General features: G+C 44.9%; 1 protein-coding gene across 3 annotated transcripts in view; it reads left to right on the top strand.

Moving 5' to 3' along the window:
* MTRR (5-methyltetrahydrofolate-homocysteine methyltransferase reductase) overlaps positions 1-19,947 on the top strand; it is an 877,206-nt gene that overhangs the window by 457,955 nt on the left and 399,304 nt on the right. For all 3 annotated transcript variants that reach the window (XM_044292703.1, XM_044292705.1, XM_044292704.1), the window contains one exon: positions 19,560-19,740. In XM_044292703.1, coding sequence (XP_044148638.1) covers positions 19,560-19,740 — 181 coding nt within the window. The remainder of the gene's footprint in view (positions 1-19,559; positions 19,741-19,947) is intronic.

The raw sequence follows: 19,947 nt of genomic DNA, 5'->3' as shown, positions 1-19,947 counted from the left end.
GGCAAGTACCTCGTATAGACAGGTAGGGCACACTAGCCCCTGTCCTTCTAATAGGCCTTTCTAGGGCCTGTGTTTCCCAAATCCTGTCCATGCAGGGGCGAACACGTTGGCACTGATCTAGTACGGTGGCACATCTTCAATGTCCATTGATGATATCAGCCACATCTGTGAGAATTTACCATCCATCTCCACACATGGGTGAGAACGTTCCTTTTTTTGTTCTTTGTATTGGTTTTGTCACCATACTATGTATGTCTAGTCTGGGCCCTTTGGGCTGTCTCATGTATGTTTGTTTGTATTAGAGGCCCTTCCTCTAGCGCCGACTATTTTAGAAGCATTTGCATTAAATGTTGAGGTCTCTGATCCCAATAGAAAGAAAAGCCAGTGATGGGGAAGGGAAGAGAGGAAACCTAGCGATCGTTGATTGAAGTGTGAAAACTTCCCTCCAAAAAGTAGATATAATGGGGCAGTGCCACCACATATGTGTTGGACATATGTGTTGGGGTTCCTCTCTCTCCGCATGCTTGCCAGCAGCAGGGGCTATAAGTCCATATGTGCTATATGGTCCAGGGTAAGGGACCACCAGAGTTAGAGTTTCTGGTTTTGTTCAGTTTGATTAATACATCTGGAGCTAGTCACTACCCAGCGAAAGGCATCTCTCCATTCTTCAATCGTCCAATTACAGCCCAACTCTTCCTCCCATTTTACCCAAAAAACAAATTTGGTGTCTAGGATGGGGCCTAATGCTTGATATGCGTAGAGAGGCCTTCCCCTGTGCTCCTCTGATTACTGAAAAATTTACCCATTCTAGTGTTCCTAGATGGCTAGTCGAGAGGTATCTAAACGCTTCTTAGTAGGTGTCTAATTTTTAAATAATGGTAAAAGCATGAGTTGGATAATTGGTGGGACTGATGCAGTACTTAAGAGGTTTTGATACTGATCTCTGTGTAACAGGCCAACCCCCCAGGCTTCATTGGCGAGATCTGGAATAACATAAGTAAATGTAGCTAGGGGAATTTCAGAGTTGGTAGGAGAAAATAAGTTTATATATAGTATATAATGACACCAAGCCCATACCAACGCTCACATGGCCGAGAGAGGCCCCCCCCTCCCGAATCCATGCTAGGGAGTGGGCAGCCAGGATTTCTTGTAGAGAGCTTTTAGTTGCATAGGCAGATTCCTCCTCAAGCCATTTATGATTCGAGGAGGGGGGCCACCATTCTCTAGCCTGATCTACAAGATTGGTCTTATAGTAGCGCAGAAGATCTAGAACCCCTAGTACTCTATATTGTAGATGTGGATAAAGAGTTGGCGATCCACCTTGGGAAACTAATTTCCCCAAATAAACTTGAGGCGATCCGCCTGTAAAGAGCTGAGCATCTTGGAGAGGGCAATATAAGCATTTTGGCAACATTGATCCTGGCTATCCAAGACATAAAGTGTTGGGAGTATTTAGATTAATCAGTTCTGTTTGTAGGAAGGTAAAATTAAACTGTACCAAATCCTTTAGGCAGGATGTTAGATGAATACCTAAGTATGATATGTTCTCTGACTACCATTGAAAGGGGAACCTATCCAGCAGGTGCTTCTTGAGAGGTTTGGGGATAGAGAGGGGGAGAATGTGAGATTTTGTAATATTTAATTTGTATAGAGTGGCCAGTGTATACTCATTTAATATTTCAGTGACAGCCGACAGATGTTTCTGGATGTGTGAGGGTTAATATATCATCCGCATAGAGGCCAATTTTGTGTGAAAGGGCACCAATCGAGATCCCAGTAACCATGGGGTTCACACGGATCCTAGCTGCCAGGGGCTCTGTATCACATGTAATGGGGGGGGGGCTGACACCAGATAACACACAGAAGGAAATAGACCTAAGTCTAGGTTTCAAAGCTAAGGGAGAGGGATTTTGACCTCCTAGTAATCCCTAGACCCCTCCCTGACTCCTGTCAATATTAGTAGACCCTGAAGGTGGAAATAATCATACACCAGAACCTTAGCCTGGGAGACCATGGAAAGCCCTAGGAATGGTGGCAGGGAATGAGACTACTGGTTCCTTCCCATAAGAAGGAAGCAGCATCTCCCTGAGGCCTAGAAAACAACAAACACAAGCGAACAACAAAATGCTAAACAAAAAGCACTTAGCTTAAAGAAGAATGGAGCAGGAGATCCAAAGGAACAACACACCAGCTCAACCAACTCGAGCAGGAACTATCAACCGCATAGTAAGCAGTGCGAGTCAGAACTAAATAGAGCCTCAGTAATGACTACAAGCTGCATCTGACAAGAGGTGTGGTCATTACCAAACAACAACACTGCAAGGAGAAAACAGAGAGACTGTCAGATACCCTCACATGCCGCCAGTCTCTCCGATCTTCTCACCTCTGTCATGGGAGGGACTGTGACACTCCATCACCAGAGCAAACGCTAGCGACGAGAGAGGGCAACCTTGCCGCTTACTGTTCGATATATTGAAACATTTAGAATAGAAACTAGACGCCAAAACCCACGCAGGAGGAGTGGAATAAAGATTCATTAAAGCAGTCATTATGGGACCCGAAAAACCCAAACCGACTTAGCACCACCACCAGAAACCCCCAGTGCACTCTATCAAATGCTTTTTCAGCATCCCTACATTGGTGTCCCGGGATAAAGCCTACCTGATCCAAGGAGACTAGTTTAGAAAGTAGTGGCTGTATCCTTAAAGCTAGTAGTTTTGAGAATAATTTGATATCATTATTAAGTAGCAGAGATGAGCGGCAAGGGCAATATTCGAATTCGAAAAATTTCTCAAATATTTGGGCGAATATTCGTCATATATTCGAGAATTCGTGATCTCCATTCATTATTTTCTTGATTGCGAAAATCGGCGATACAAAAATTAGCAATCAACACTACTCCTAAAGTCAAAGATATTGCAGCCTCTACCACATCAAAAAAATGCTTTGCAGTAAATATATGTAAGGGAAGAAACAATCCCAATTAAAATATACCTTTTATTATTATTATACAAAAAAATGGCCTACAACCGGAATACATGTAACAGGAGAGTCAGGAAAAACATATACATATTAGGTTATAATGTATAGAATCAAGAGGAATAATGGTGATACATGTGAGTACACCCACATAAAGTTGCTCCGTATGTGATTCACAGATAGCTACGGAGTAAATCAAATGCCAAGAACCAATGTTAGAGACTCATTGATCGCCCAGTACATATAAGACCATTATAGAGTGACATTAATACAACATGGTCAGTTTAAATATGGGGTGTTTTGTGATTACTCACGGTTAGCTGAAGATGAGATATTTCTCAACCAGGTGGAAATCCAACACTGGTGAAAAAAATTCACTGATGGAATCCGGGGTGGTTGGTCCAAAGGCAGTCGTAAAAATAAACTTATGAGAATTAGTATCAAATGGATTGAGACACTCCCTTGGAAGGTCAGTAAGGGGAGTCCTACCTATACATTAACCTCCGTTACCCTAACTGGACTCAGCCCAGGGATACCCCATGATGGTAGAGGCTCCCTGTCCTCGTGCCTAGCCTGACTCACCCTGTATTACCCTATCCTCAATGATCTAAGGCAGATAACAAAACTAAAACATATAGGAAAACACGAAACAAACAAATCCCAATGTTACGTTTCCCCAGCCAGTATGAATTCTGACTGGTTCGTCAGGGGAAGAGGAGAGAGATGCTCCTATAGCAATGTCTTATAATAGAGATCTCTAATATCGTGTCCCTCAATCGGGACCCTCCAGGAGTATGAGCCCAGATGCAGGCAATAGATGACCGGTGTCCCCAAGCTTGAATCAAAATCAGCGCCTTTTTATAGCATCCACCCCTAATTATTCCCTCCCCCCTAAAGCTCTATCCCTCTCCTATGGAAGGTAAAATCAAATTCTACATAGGTCACTGGTGTAACTTTGGTGCCATATATGAGTAAAGGTACTATCTTACTAAGTTCAGTCATAAATCACCTTTCAGATTTCATAGTCTTTATATCCACTGGCATTCCTTCTGTAAGATCTTCTTATCCCAATCCCCCTTACGTGGAAAGGGAGGGATGATGTCAATAATTTGGAAGCCCAGGGATCTAGCATCACCCCCATGGAACTCCAATACATGATTCGCAATGGGTTTGTCTCGTCCATGTCTGATATCTCCTAGGTGCTCTCCCACTCTCCTCCTCAACTCCCTTTTGGTCTTACCCACATAATTCATCAGGCATGAACATGTTATTAGGTAAACCACTCCGCAACTCCTTCTCATTGGCCCACAAGCAAGATCATGGGTGCTAATGAATTTTTTTTTAGAATATTCGCGAATTCTGGAAGTGCCAATATTCGCAATACAAATTCACGATTAGAATATTTGCGATTAACACTATTGAGTAGTGAGATGGAACGGAAGTTAGACGGGACATCCTGCGTCTTCCCTGGTTTGGGGATAGTAGTGATTATGGTTGTCAGCATTTCTTTGGGAATACTATTGGGAAGAAGAAAAGTATTGAAAAGACAAGTAACAAAGGGCAGTAAATCTGTCTTAAAGGTTTTATATTAGTCCCCGGAGAATCCATCTGGACCGGGTCTTTGTGCAGTTTTAGAGTCTTTATAGCAGATTCCATCTCCGTAAAAGGGTTATTTATAGAAGAAAGGGCATGCGATGACCATGTAGGAAGGGAAATGGAGACCAGGAAGTCCGAAATTAGTTGTGGTGAAGGCTGTGGTGTAGTATCATCCTTTTTCATGTTTTATAAGGAGCTATAATAGTCCGCAAACTCATCCATAATATCTAGCAGATGTGTGGTAATTAGTGATGGCCGAACATTGGCCGGGACGATTCGCGAACACGTTTGAATGTTCGCGAACTGCAAGTCCGCGGCAGGCCCCATTAACTTTAACTTTAAAGTGCAAAAATCGTCCCACAACATGGACAGTGACATAGGCAAAAATTCCCACAAAAAATATGTATTTAATCAGGGGCCATTTTTATGCGTCTTAAAGGGAAACTGTCAAAAATGTGGCCTGCTGGAGCCTATAAAAATTTTATTTTAGACCACGGGAGTACAGGCCCCAAAAATTAGGCATTTACCTGACAGAAAACATCAAGTTATTATGTGGCTGGAAGTATATTAGACAGTCATTGGGTATCAATTTTACTGCAGGCCAGTACAAATAGATGTCAAATACATATGTTTCAAAGAACAAAAAATATAAAATTGGATTAAAAACATGCCTAACGAAATCCAACCTCTTAACCCCAAATGATAATAGTTGAAATTCGATAACACGTGGTCGTTGTAAACAGGTGTTGAATTCCTCCGAGATCCCAAACATTAGGCATTCACTAGACAGAAAAAGTAATTATGTGGCTGGAGGTATATTAGAGGGTTATTCAATATCCGTTTTACTTCAGGCCAGTGTGGTACAGGCCCCAAAACATGGGATTCACCGGACAGAAAAGAACAATTAATAATGTGGCTGGAGGTACATTGCCTAATGTACCTCCGCTTGGTCACTGTATAACAATTTTACTGTTGGCCAGTTAGATTACAGGCCCCAAAAATTATGCATTCAATGTGCATAAATGATCAAGTGATTATGTGGCCGGTGGTATATTAAACGGTTAAGGCCCCATGCACACTGCCGTGTTTCACGGCCGTGTGCGGGCCGTGGAACCGCGGCCTGGATCTCTCCTGAGAGCAGGAGCGCACGGCGTCACTGGTTGCTATGACGCCGTGCGCTCCCTGCTGCCGGCACAGTACAGTAATACACTGGTATAGATCATACCAGTGTATTACTGTATTGCGGCGGCAGCAGGGAGCGCACGGCGTCATAGCAACCAGTGACGCCGTGCTCTCCTGCTCTCAGGAGGGATCCAGGCCACGGTTCCACGGCCCGCACACGGCCGTGAAACACGGCAGTGTGCATGGGGCCTAATGGTTATAAATTTTACTGCAGGCCCAAGAAATTTTAATTCACCGCACAGAAAAGCACAATTGATATTTGACTGGTGATAAATTAGGCGGTCACCGTATAAAACCGAATGCACACGACTGTGGAACGCGGATGTGAGCGGTCCATGGTATCCCGGCCTGGCATCCTGCTGAGAGCAGGAGCACACGGCGCCATTGGTTGTTATGATGCACGAATCGCACGGGGTCATAACAACCAATGACGCTGTGCGCTCCTGCTCTCAGCAGGATGCCAGGCTGTGATACCACGGACCGATCATGTCCGTGTTCCACGGTTGTGTGCATTCGGCCTAACAATTTTACTGTTGGCCGGTTAGATTACAGGCCCCAAAAATTATGCATTCACCGTACATAAAAGATCAAGGGATTATGTGGCTGAAGGTATATTAGATGGCCATTCAATATCAATTTTACTGCAGGCCAGTGTAAGTACAGGCCTCAAACATTAGGCATTCACCAGACAGAAAATAACAAATAATTATGTGGCTGGAGGTATATTAGACGGTCATTGGATATCAACTTTACTGCAGGCCAGTACAAATAGATGTCAAATACATATGTTTAAAAAATATTAAATTGGATTAAAAACATGGCTAACGAAATCCCCCTCTTGAAAAAATCCCAAATGATAATAGTTGAAATTCGATAACACGTGGTCGTCACAGGTGTTGAATTCCTCAGAGATCCATGGCTCATTCATTTTTAGAAATGTGGGATAGTCCACACTGTCGTGAGCTAGGCGAGTGTGCTAATCAGTCACGATCCTCTCTGCTGCTTTGAACGTCCTTTCGGACAGGACACTCGATGAGTGGCAAGCCAAGAGTTCCATGGCAAATTGTGCCAGCTCTGGCCACAGGTCAAGCCTGCACACCCAGTAGTCAAGTGGTTCCAAACTTCTCAGAGCGTCCACATCAGCCATTAACCCAATGTAGTCAGACACCTGTCAGTCTAGGCGTTCCCTGAGACTGGATCCGGAGGGCGGCTGTCGATGGGTTGGCTGCAAGAATGATCTCATATTCGAAGTGACCAACACATCTTCAAACCGCCCCCTCTTCTTGCATGTGCTGTTGGATTGATACTCGCAACTGTGGCTGGAAATTCCTCTGCCAGCACCCGCAACAGCAGAATGCAGCATCTCTCACAGCAAGGCCTGGAAATGCTGCATTCTGACAGCCCTCTGTGATGCTGTTAACAGGTCTGCCATTTTGTGTTTGTACCAGGGGTCTAAGTACATTGCCACCCAGTACTGGTCCTTTCCCTTTTTATACGGGGGTCCCTCTTCAAACACTAGAGCATGAATGCCGCCATTTGCACTAAATTGGAAGCCGTGGAGCGCCCTGGCTCCTACTCATCGCCCAGGAGAATGTCGTCCTCGGTCTCATCCCGCCATCCACGGACAACACCAGGGATCCCAGAAAAGTTTAAAGCCTGCTCTTCTTGCTCCTCCCCCTCCCCCCTAGGCACCATCTTCCTCTGACTTAGCTTCAGACTCCTGCTGAGTTGTCTTAGATTGAGTAGCCCCCCTGGGAATTCATTTAGCATTGCGACTTCCTCATCTTCCTGCTCGATCGATGGCTTGATCAATGACACAATGCAATGCACGTTCCAGAAAGAAGGCGTAAGGTACGATGTCACTGATGGCGCCCTGGCTGCGACTGACCAGTTTTGTGATCTCATCAAATGGTCGCAAAAGTCTGCACGCATCGCGCATGAGCAGCCACTGGTGCAGTGAGAAAAAACAAGCTCCCCAGAACCTGTCCTTCCGCAGAGTTCATACAGGTAGTCATTAATGGCACATTTCTGCTGGAGAAGCCTATGAAGCATATGCAAGGTGGAGTTCCAGCGTGTCGGGCAGTCACAAATCAGACGTCTGACGGGCAAGTGGTATCGCCACTGAACATCAGCAAGGCGAGCCATGGCCGTGTAAGATCTTCTAAAATGGCCTGCCGCAAGACATCCTGGAACCCAGGGTATATGGCAACGAATCGCTGCACAACTAAGTTCAGGACTTGTGCCATACACGGCACATGTGTCATTTTGCCCTGTTTCAGCGCGCTCAGCAGATTGGCACCATTGTCGCACACAACTTTACCAATTATCAAATTCAGCGGGGTTAGCCACTGATTGGCCTGTGACTGCAGAGCTGAAAGGAGTGCAGGACCGATGTGGCTCTTTGCTTTCAGGCAGAACAGCTGCAGCACAGCATGGCAAAGTCTCACCTGGCACGTTGAATAGGTGCCGGGGGGTGCAGTGGAAGAGGTGGTAGCAGTGGAAAAGGAGGAGGAGACGGAGGATGGAGTAGGAGGAGGAGAAGAAGAGGCAGGTCTGCATGAAATCCGTGGCGGTAACACCAAATCCACACGGGTGCCACGGGTTACATGCTTGACGGCCGTCAGAAGGTTCACCCAGTGGGCAGTAAAAGTTATGTACCTTCCCGGCCTGTGTTTGCTTAGATCACGTGTCTGTGGTCAGATGTATCTTCGCACTGACACTGTGTGCCAGAGATACATTCACTTGCCACTGAACGTGGCCATACACTCACCTAAAGAATTATTAGGAACACCATACTAATATGGTGTCTGATCCCCTTTTGCCTTCAGAACTGTCTTAATTCTATGTGGCATTGATTCAACAAGGTGCTGATAGCATTCTTTAGAAATGTTGGCCCATATTGATAGGATAGCATCTTGCAGTTGATGGAGATTTGAGGGATGCACATCCAGGGCACGAAGCTCCCGTTCCACCACATCCCAAAGATCCTCTATTGGGTTGAGATCTGGTGACTGTGGGGCCATTTTAGTACAGTGAACTCATTGTCATGTTCAAGAAACCAATTTGAAATGATTCGAGCTTTGTGACATGGTGCATTATCCTGCTGGAAGTAGCCATCAGAGGATGGGTACATGGTGGTCATGAAGGGATGGACATGGTCAGAAACAATGCTCAGGTAGCCTGTGACATTTAAACGATGGCTAATTGGCACTAAGGGGCCTAAAGTGTGCCCAGAAAACATCCCCCACACCATTACACCACCACCACCAGCCTGCACAGTGTTAACAATGCATGATGGATACATGTTCTCATTCTGTTTACGCCAAATTTGGACTCTACCATTTGAATGTCTCAATCGAGGCAACATTTTTCCAGTCTTCAACAGTCCAATTTTAGTGAGCTCGTGCAAATTGTAGCCTCTTTTTCCTATTTGTAGTGGAGATGAGTGGTGCCCGGTGGGATCTTCTGCTGTTGTAGCCCATTCGCCTCAAGGTTGTGCGTGTTGTGGCTTCATAAATTCTTTGCTGCATACCTCGGTTGTAACAAGTGGTTATTTCAGTCAACGTTGCTTTTCTATCAGCTTGAATCAGTCGGCCCATTCTCCTCTGACCTCTAGCATCAACAAGGCATTTTCACCAACAGGACTGCCGCATACTGGATGTTTTTCCCTTTTCACACCATTCTTTGTAAACCCTAGAAATGGTTGTGAGTGAAAATCCCAGTAACTGAGCAGATTGTGAAATACTCAGACCAGCCCGTCTGGCACCAACAACCATGCCACGCTCAAAATGGCTAAAATCACCTTTCTTTCCCATTCTGACATTCAGTTTGGAGTTCAGGAGATTGGCTTGACCAGGACCACAACCCTACATGCATTGAAGCAACTGCCATGTGATTGGTTGACTAGATAATCGCATTAATGAGAAATAGAACAGGTGTTCCTAATAATTCTTTAGGTGAGTGTATAGTACATGGATGCCCTTCTGGGAGAAATATTTCCTTCCGGGGACCTTCCATTGCGGTTTGCCAATGTCCGCAAATTTTTTAAAGGCCTCAAAATCCACCAATTTATGTGGCAGTAGTTGGCGGGCTAGCAGTTCCGACAAGCCAGTGTCAGCCATTGGGCAAGAAGATTATCCGGCGTCATCATTTTTTTACACTCGAACATTTGGGCCACTTAAGCCTGCCTTGTGCTAGATGATTGCGACGGTGGAAGATGGAGTGGAGGACAAATGGGAGGAGAGAGAAGAAGAAGAGGCAGGATGTGGAGCACCAGAAGTGTGGTTTTGTGGGTTCTGATGGCGTTGCTCCCACTGGGCTCGGTGATGGGAGGCCAGGTGCCTTCTTAAGGCAGTCGTCGCTAGGTGAGTGTTGGGCTTACCGCGCCTCATGCGTTGACAGCACAGGCTGCAGATGGCAACACTATTATCAGCAGCTGACAAGTTAAAAAAAATGCCCACACTGCAGAGCCATGTACCATCATCCTGGGAGCACAACATGTGACCGTGCATTGTAGATGGCTCTCTCCAGATACATTTGCAGTCTTCTTTTTGCCTCCTGTGCACTGCAAGTTCTGCCTGCTACTCCTCCTTCTCCCTATCTGCTTCTCCGTCTCTCCCTCTGAACTCCCCTACTCTTCTTTTCTTGTGGGCACCCATGTGACGTCCATTGACACGTCACCATCATCACCTTCACCACCACTGACAGAGATCTGCTTGGCCTGATCTGGGTACTATCGTCAGACCGCTGGGTGGCGGCCGTTGCTACCTCCTCTTCCTCTTCCTATACTAAAAATGGCTGCGCATCGGTAAGGTCTGGGAATTGATGGGAAAATAATTTCTCTGATTCGAGTGGATGGTCTATGGTGGTGGTGGTATCTTTGGGGGTGCACACAGCTGATAGTGAGGAGGGTGCAGAAGCGGAAGGGTGAGTGAGCCTCTCAACCAACTCTGGTGCTTCCTTTGATGTAATTGTACGCACCTTCTCCAACTTCCTACTTAGGCTCCGGCCTCGTGCACCTGCCCGACCCTTACCTCCCCTCCAGAATGGCCGGCCTCATCCTCTGCCTGTCATTTTCAAACTGACCCTGTGACAAAGTCCCTATAGAAGAGCAGTATTTGTGGAAGCAGGTATATAGAACCGCTTAATTCGTTTTTTATGGGGGCAACTGGTATATCACACCAGTTGCAATTATTTGTTCAAATAGCGTTTGTCCCTCTGTATAGCTGGGGTATCTGAGCAGAACCCCACACAACTGCTGCACAATACAAATGCACTATATGGAAAGTATATTATAGCTATATCACACCTCTGCCTCAATCAGTTTTTGGGGGGGCAACTGGTATATCACACCAGTAGCAATTAGTTATTCCAATAGCTTTTGTCCCTCTGTATAGCTGCAGTAGCGCAGCAGAACCGCACACAACTGCTGGACAATACAAATGCACTATAATATACTTTCTATGTTAGAAAGTATAATATAAGTATCTAACACCCCTCAGTATGTCACACCTATCGATTGCACACCTATACCAGTCCTTTAAATGACTTTTGTGACCCTATTAGCTAGCTTTTGGTGTCCCTAACAATCTGTCCCTGCTCCACACAGGAACCTCTCCCTACACTGGTAAAAGACTGAATGTAAAATTGCGGTCAGATCAGATTTATTTATAGGGTAGGGTGTGTGTCCATGTGCTGAAACATCTCAATTGGCTGTCCTGTCCCACCTGATGGATGTGTCATGGGTCAAAGTTCGGCGCTATGCAAAAAGATATGGCATGTGCGAATTTCGCCATATGTTCGCATGTACTGCAAAAAAGCAAAGTTCACTGCAAAACGACCGCCAGGCGAAACCGCAAGGCCATCTCGAGTGGTAATTGTACCATCCCCCTGTCACATCAATTCAATGTGCAAAGCAATTGTTCCCTTCTTGAGTCTGCGGGCCAAAACAGCTCCAGCTCTGTCGCCCAAGTAATATAACTTCACTTTAGAGTGGACCAGGGCCTGTTCATATTTGCATAGGAGAAAGGAGTGAAATTGAAACCGTAATTCAGTAAGTTGTTTGGAGAGCGTCTCGGAGAGAGAGGAATTATATTGTGCATCTATAATAGCCAATTGAGACAGTAAGTTCTGCATCTGCTTCTCCCTCTGCTTCTTAAGCCTTGGAGCAGATTGAATAAACAGACCTCTTGTGTAGCTTTTATGAGAGCACCATAATGTAGATATGTTAATATCGGGGGTGTCATTAAACTTAAAAAATTCCTTAATAGAGTTAGAGAAAGACCAGTAACACTCCTCATGACTCAGCAGATAAGAATTAAGGTGCCAGAGGGGTCGGGTGGGGTCAAGATAATTGTCTAGTAGATGCAAGAAAACAGGGGCCTGGTCAGACCAGGTGATATTACCTATAGCATAATGTGAGGCCTTATGTAGAAGCTCTCGTGAGATGAGAATATAGTCAATCTAAGACTGAGAGATATAAACCTGAGACGAGAAAGTAAAATCTGTTTCAATCCCATGTTGGTATCTCTAAATATCATGTAGTGAAGTTGTCTTAAGCATCTTACCCAAATCTGGACAGGAACCCACAGTTCTGCTGGAGCAGTCAACGTGAAATCTCTACCAAGTACAATGGAGCCCCTGGCAGCTTTAAGCAATTTCTTGAAGAAACGATTAAGAAAAGAGAGTTGATGAGAATTGGTAACGTAAACAATAGCTATCGTATAGTCAATATGACTGAGAGCACAAAGGAGAATGATGAAGCGACCTGCTGGGTCAATAAAGCATTGATACAGTTTAAACAGGATTGAACGACAGATCCCTATGCGGGCATCCGTTCTCTTGACCACCACAGAGGCAAAGATAAGGTGAGGGTACTGCCTATTAGAGCATGTGTAGGTATCAGAGGCCAACAGATGTGTCTCTTGTGCTAACAGAATATCATATCTATTCCTCTTGGCATCTTCCCACATTGCTGAACGTTTGTGAGGGGAGTTGAGGCCCCTCACATTTATAGACCTTTCAGAACCATAATAATGTATCAGGGAACAGCAGACCGAACAGGCTAAAGAAAAGAGGGTGGTGATTGACGTCAGAAAGACTAGAGCAGTGATGGCAAACCTTTTACAGACCTAGTGCCCAAACTGCAACCAAAATCCCACCTACAGTGGGATGCAAAAGTTTGGGCAACCTTGTTAATCGTCATGATTTTCCTGTATAAATCGTTGGTTGTTATAATAAAAAATGTCAGTTAAATATATCATATAGGAGACACACACAGTGATATTTGAGAAGTGAAATGAAGTTTATTGGATTTACAGAAAGTGTGCTATAATTGTTTAAACAAAATTTGGCAGGTGCATAAATTTGGGCACCACAAAAAAGAAATGAAATCAATATTTATTAGATCCTCCTTTTGCAGAAATTACAGCTTCTAAACGCTTCCTGTAGGTTCCAATGAGAGTCTGGATTCTGGTTGAAGGTATTTTGGACCATTCCTCTTTACAAAACATCTTTAGTTCATTCAAGTTTGATGGTTTCCGAGCATGGACAGCTCTCTTTAAGTCACACCACTGATTTTCAATTATATTCAGGTCTGGAGACTGAGATGGCCATTCCAAAACATTGTACTTGTTCCTCTGCATAAATGCCTTAGTGGATTTTGAGCAGTGTTTAGGGTCATTGTTTTGTTGAAAGATCCAGCCCTGGCGCAGCTTCAGCTTTGTCACTGATTCCTGGACATTGGTCTCCAGAATCTGCTAATACTGAGTGGAATCCATGCATCCCTCAACTTGGACAAGATTCCCAGTCCCTGCACTGGCCACACAGCCCCACAGCATGACGGAACCACCACCATATTTTACTGTAGGTAGCAGGTGTTTTTCTTGGAATGCTGTGTTCTTTTTCCTCCATGCATAACGCCCCTTGTTATAGCCAAATAACTAAATTTTAGTTTCATCAGTCCACAGCATCTTATTCCAAAATGAAGATGGCTTGCTCAAATGTGCTTTAGCCCACCTCAAGCGGCACATTTTGTGCTGTGGGCGGAGAAAAGGCTTCCTCTGCATCACTCTCGCATACAGAATCTCCTTGTGTAAAGTGCGCCGAATGGTTGAACGATGCACAGTGACTCCATCTGCAGCAAGATGATGTTGTAGGTCTTTGGTGCTGGTCTGTGGGTTGACTCTGACTGTTCTCACCATTCGTCGCTTCTGTCTATCCAAGATTTTTCTTGGTCTGCAACTTCGAGCCTTAACTTGAACTGAGCCTGTGGTCTTCCATTTCCTCAATATGTTCCTAACTGTGGAAACCGACAGCTGAAATCTCTGAGACATCTTTCTGTATCCTTCCCCTAAACCATGATGGTGAACAATCTTTGTCTTCAGGTCATTTGAGAGTTGTTTTGAGACCCCCATGTTGCTACTCTTCAGAGAAAATTAAGAGGAGGGAAACTTACAATTGACCCCCTTAAATACTCTTTCTCATAATTGGATTCACCTGTGTATGTAGGTCAGGGGTCACTGAGCTTACCAAGCCAATTTGAGTTCCGATAATTAGTTCTAAAGGTTTTGGAATCAATAAAATGACAACAGTGCCCAAATTTATGCACCTGCCTAATTTTTTTTAAACAATTATAGCACACTTTCTGCAAATCCAATAAACTTAATTTCACTTCTCAAATATCACTGTGTGTGTCACCTATATGATATATTTAACTGACATTTTTTATCGTAACAACCAACGATTTATACAGGAAAATCATGACGATTAACAAGGTTGCCCAAACTTTCGCATCCCACTGTATTTATAGCAAAGTGCCTACACAGCAATCTAACCTGAATACTAATATAGTGTATCTTCCATGTACTTTATCACTTAGCTATGGCCTGCCTGCATTCATTGGACAGGCTGTGCTGTTCATAGTGCGCCCTGCGCTGATGAATAGTATGAAAGGTCTAAGGCATATTCATACACCATAACATTTTTCCATGGTGTAGGTCAGGGATGTCAAACTCGTGGCCCTCCAGCTGTTGCAAAACCACAACTCCCATCATGCCTGGGCATGATACAGCTATCAGGGAATGATGGGAGTTGTAGTTTTGCAACATCTGGAGGGCCATGAGTTTGACATCCATGGTGTAGGTGCCCACAAAGAGGGCACTGAGTGCCGCCTTAGGTTCGCCACCACTGGACTAGAGCATGGATCACGACAACCATAAAAAGTATAACAAGGATCATAACAAACATGGAAGTATTTGGCAATAATGCCTACTGTATGTTGTCTTAGACAGGGCTGACAAGCAACCGTGGATTTCAAGTACGCAGGAAGTGTCATAGAAAGAGGTTGATCAGTAATATGGGTCATCTTTGTATATGACGGATTGAAAATGAGTAAGGACAGAAACAATAGAAAAGGAAAATAAAGCAAATTGAAAATAAACATTGTGCACATATAGGGCCAGTGCCCTACCTTCATATTGGTACAGAAAGGTTTAAATTGAAGAAGGACAGTATATTAAGTTAAAAGTGGTTGGTTAGTAAGATCTCTTCTTGGAGACCATTAGGCAACATGAAACAACTTATACCCCGACCAAGGGTATTGTTCAGGTAACATAAGCGTTCACATTTTTTGAAGACATCTGCCCAGTTCTCTTCTTGTTGTTTTTCCCCACCATGTCCTGTCTGGACTGTGGACCATGGGGTCGGGGTAGGCAGAACTGGAAGGGTGGCTAGATCTTGAATAGTCAACCAGTCTCCAATTGAGAGCATAGGATCTCCTAGTGCAGTTAATAGCTCCATTAAGTCCCCATGATGACGGACAATGAACCTTTTCCCAGCAACTGTAGTAGTAAGACCAAAGGGAAATATCCAGCTATACAGGATTTTCTTCGAACGAAGATGGTCAGTTAGGGGCTTTAGTTGTCTTCTTTTATATAGAGTCAGAGCAGCTAGGTCCTGAAAGAGAGTTATCTGGTGGCCCTCAAAGTCCCATTGTGTTGCATCTCTTGCTTTCTTTAAGATGTTCTCTTTAACGCTAAAGTCAAGGAATTTGCAAATTACATCTTTAGGAGGATCAGATGAGTCAGGGCGTGGGCAAAAGGCTTTATGTGCTCTCTCTGTCTCAATAGTGGTCCCCCAGCAGAACTATAACAAGTTGTTTGACTGTAGTTAGCAGTGATTCTGGGGCATATGTCTCCAGGAGACCCCAAATTCTCAGATTATTGCATCAGTTACAATTGTTTTGATCCTCATTGTGACTATAGAGTTGGTTTAGATGATCTTGGCAGGGATGAAAGTGAATGGCCACCTCCTTGGTGTGAGTGTAAAGGTCAGCTACTGTTTGTTCCAGGAATCTACACTATAACCAATTTGTCGCAGATCTGTTTAATCTCATGTAAGTCCTGCACTAAGGGTGACAGTGCTTTTGTAAGGGTTTGTTGAAAGAAATCCCTTGACAAAGCTAGGTCACATTGAGCAGTGGTATGGTCTGTGTCATGGTATCTTTGCTTGAGTGTGGAAACCCTTGAATGAAGATCTCAAGGCCCGCAGGTGTCTTTGTGACAAACTTTTCCATATTTCCCTTGGATTGCAAGGCTTTCAAAGATGTACTACAGTCCGTATTTCACCATGGCAGGAGAGGTGGTGTGTATACACAAGTTAAGGGGTGGTTGCTGTATCACGCTGCGTTACATATGCACTTTAAGTATCTGCAGTAATAAACACTTGGAGGGACCTATATCAGATAGGAACCAGATTAAGGATCCTTATACATTGAGCCCAGGGCTCTCTATGGAGGTTGGTATCTAGAATACAAAAGCAAGCTTCAGACCCCCCTAAAGAAAGGAGGATCCCTGTAGAAATATTTAAGCTATGCCTATAAAGTATAATGCAGTGAGGATTGAGAATGTGGACCTACAGTGCAGCACCTCTGTCTTCTACAATGTAGCCGTCAGTAGTATTAGGGACCAGGAGGCGTATCGGTATCATGTGGGCCGGAAAAGGTTCGCCAGTGGTACGCACTGTCTATATGGGCCACACAGCACGGAGTCAGATCTCCCGCTGCTTTAACGTGGAGGCCACAGATTTTCCAGTTGGCGATCAAACGGAGGATGGGGAGAGGTGCATCTATCCCACAGAGCGCACACGTTTAGCACCACAGGAGAGCTGTAGGAAGCTGCAAGTCGGGCCCGTCGCAGTATCGCCTATGTCCTTGCAGACGTTCACGTCTATTATGTATACAGCGGGCTGCATCCACAGGGGAGCCCCAGGTAACAGGCCTGCAGTGGTGGATGGCTCCACCCAAGGGTCCCTTTATGGGTGAGGAGACTTACTGGAGGTGAAAGATGATAGGTCTCGTAATGTCCTTCGGAGGGTGGAACCACAGCGGGCCTCACCACATGTCACCATCCGGTGGTATGAGGCGAGTTTCCCAGTAGTAGTATATATCTGGTATGCTGAGGAGGACAATGAGTGCCGCATCACCCAAGAGTAATGCAAGGGTCCTCGGATGGAGGAGGATTTAGCTGGATTTTGTAGGAGCACACTTGCACTGCGTCTGCCTCAGTCAGTGGCTTACTCCACCCGTCCTGTACATAGCCTTTAAAGAAGCAACAAAAAAAATTGCTGCATCCATAAAGAGGCTTTCTAAGATTTTTTTCCCTTCTTAACTAGCCCCTGGTGTGTGTGGTACCTAAAGAAAAAAATAATAATCATGCTCTCCTGCTCCCCTGTCACCGGTCTGTCACTCTGAATTCATCCTCACTCTTTGTCTACTCTATCTACCCCATAGTCATATGACCACCTTCCCTTCCCCCAGCTGTCTAACCATTCTTTTCCCCAACATAGCTGCATGGCCACAGCCTGTCCATGCTGTACAGACTGTAGCTGATGAGGAAGTCAGTTCTCCATGAACCCAAACCTTCCATTCCTGTACGATTCTCTGAGATGGTTATTTAACCCTCTGAGCTTCCCCCATCTTCCTATTGATGCTTGTGGCACCAGTAGTATTTCTGAAAAAAAACCTACACTAGGGGTCCTGAATTTGAGTCTCTTTTCTAGTTCCCTTAAATCATTATCAAGAATAACTTTCCTTCCCCACAGAAATTGTCATTTATACCACTGTGTACTATGACTGAAAGGTTATCCCCAGTCCCTCCCAACAGTCTGTTTTTTGTAGCCAGGATCGGAGGTAGCTCCATTCCCAACAGTTAACCCTTTGATTGTCTCAGTCTGTGACCACAGCATGATAAAGGGGGAATTCCTCCTCTGATTGGAGGCTGGGTAAGTCCTGTGCAGTTAGTCCTGGGGACCTATAAAATACCCTTAGGACTGTAAGTTCAGTAATCCTGCTGTTTTTGTAAAAAAAAAATCTGTATTTGCATCACAAATGTTTAGTAATTACAAAGTCATTTCATTACAAAGTCATTACAAAGTCATTTATATATACTCTCAAACGGCACAAAAATTATATTTCTCTTGTATAGATCTAGGTCTTAAACAGCCATGTCAATGAAAAAATAAAAGGTAAGTCCTGGCTGCTTAAACAGGCAAAAACGTAAAAAAATTAAAATAAAATAGCTGGTCATTAAAGGCTTAAAGGGATTCTGTCACCTCCCCTAACCCAAAATCCGATTTTAAAGCAGCCATGCAGCACAGCTTACCTTGATTAGGCTGTGCTCTTTTATCTTGTAATCCGTCCAGTAGTTTCTGTAAAAAAACGACATTTATGGATATGCAATCGAGCCCTGAAGGTGCCCAGAGGGGCGTTTTGTTCCTCTTAGAGAGCCCAGTACCGCCCCTCTTACAGTGCCCAGCCCGCCTTCCTTGCACTGTCTAACCGCCCCCAGCCTCTCCTCCCTCTCCTCTCCCTCCCTCACGGCCGAACGAACTCTCGCACAGGCGCAGAACCCACTGAGGGCTGCGCCTGTGCGATCAGCAGGAGACTGAGGGCAGGAGCTTCATCCTCGTCACTGGGCGTGCGCCGAGCCCAGTGACGTCCGTTTCTCGCTCTTCCCTCAGTCAGCCTGGTAGGAAGCGCAGAGGATAGCCGATCGCTGCTGCACCCTGCGCTTTCTCCAGCCTGCCTGGCTGCCTGCCACAGTGAAGCCAGCCAGTGATTTCTTTCCCCACAGTCTCCTGCTGATCGCACAGGCGCAGCCCTCAGTGGGTACTGCGCCTGTGCGACAGTTCGTTCGCCGTGAGGGAGGGGGAGGAGAGGGAGGAGAGGCTGGAGGAGGCTGGGGGCGGTTAGACAGTGCAAGGAAGGCGGGCTGGGCACTGTAAGAGGGGCGGTACTGGGCTCTCTAAGAGGAACAAAACGCCCCTCTGGGCACCTTCAGGGCTCGATTGCATATCCATAAAAGTCGTTTTTTACAGAAACTACTGGACGGATTACAAAATAAAAGAGCACAGCCTAATCAAGGTAAGCTGTGCTGCATGGCTGCTTTAAAATCGGATTTTGGGTTAGGGGAGGTGACAGAATCCCTTTAAAGTACGGTACCATTGTAATATAACAGTAACACTTTAGATACTGGTGTCAAAGATTTCTAAAATTTGTTAAAAGCTGGTGCTTAAAGGGGTTTTCCAAGACTAATTTATTGAGCTCTGTAATCCATAACTGTCAATCGAATTTACACATGACATGCTGCATATTATGTAAAGATACATTACAAAACAATGCATACTCATTTTATCTGAATTTGTCTACAATATATATAATGACTGAGCATAAATGTATACATCAGAAAGCCTTGCTTTATCAAAACTCCCAAACTTTAATGTGATATTTTGTACATAACCTGTAGGCCTTCTTGCGTGCATTGGCGGAGTATACATCTGATGTTGCAGAGACGCGGAGATTGCTGGAGCTCTGCAGCAAACAGGGCAATTCTGATTATAACGGTTTTATTAGAGAGCATGCAATCAGCGTGGTGGACCTTCTTAATGCATTCCCAAGCTGCCAGCCTCCATTAGGCCTATTAATAGGTAAGTCAACCCTTAACTATAGTATTAATGTGTCACTTCTGTTAACCGATCACTCTGTTTGGTAGAAACAAAAGAAAAAAGGCTCCTTTCACACAAGTGAGTTCCACACTTTGGAGACTGCAAACTGTCAGCATGTGTCAGCGAGAGCACCCGTCCTGACCTCCAAGCACTGACTGGTTGCATAGCATTATATTGATGTACGATGCT

Source organism: Bufo gargarizans, chromosome 5, assembly GCF_014858855.1.
Source record: "Bufo gargarizans isolate SCDJY-AF-19 chromosome 5, ASM1485885v1, whole genome shotgun sequence".
Taxonomy (NCBI): domain Eukaryota; kingdom Metazoa; phylum Chordata; class Amphibia; order Anura; family Bufonidae; genus Bufo; species Bufo gargarizans.
The sequence above is the reverse complement of the archived record's forward strand: the minus strand, read 5'-3'. Positions and strand labels throughout refer to the sequence as shown.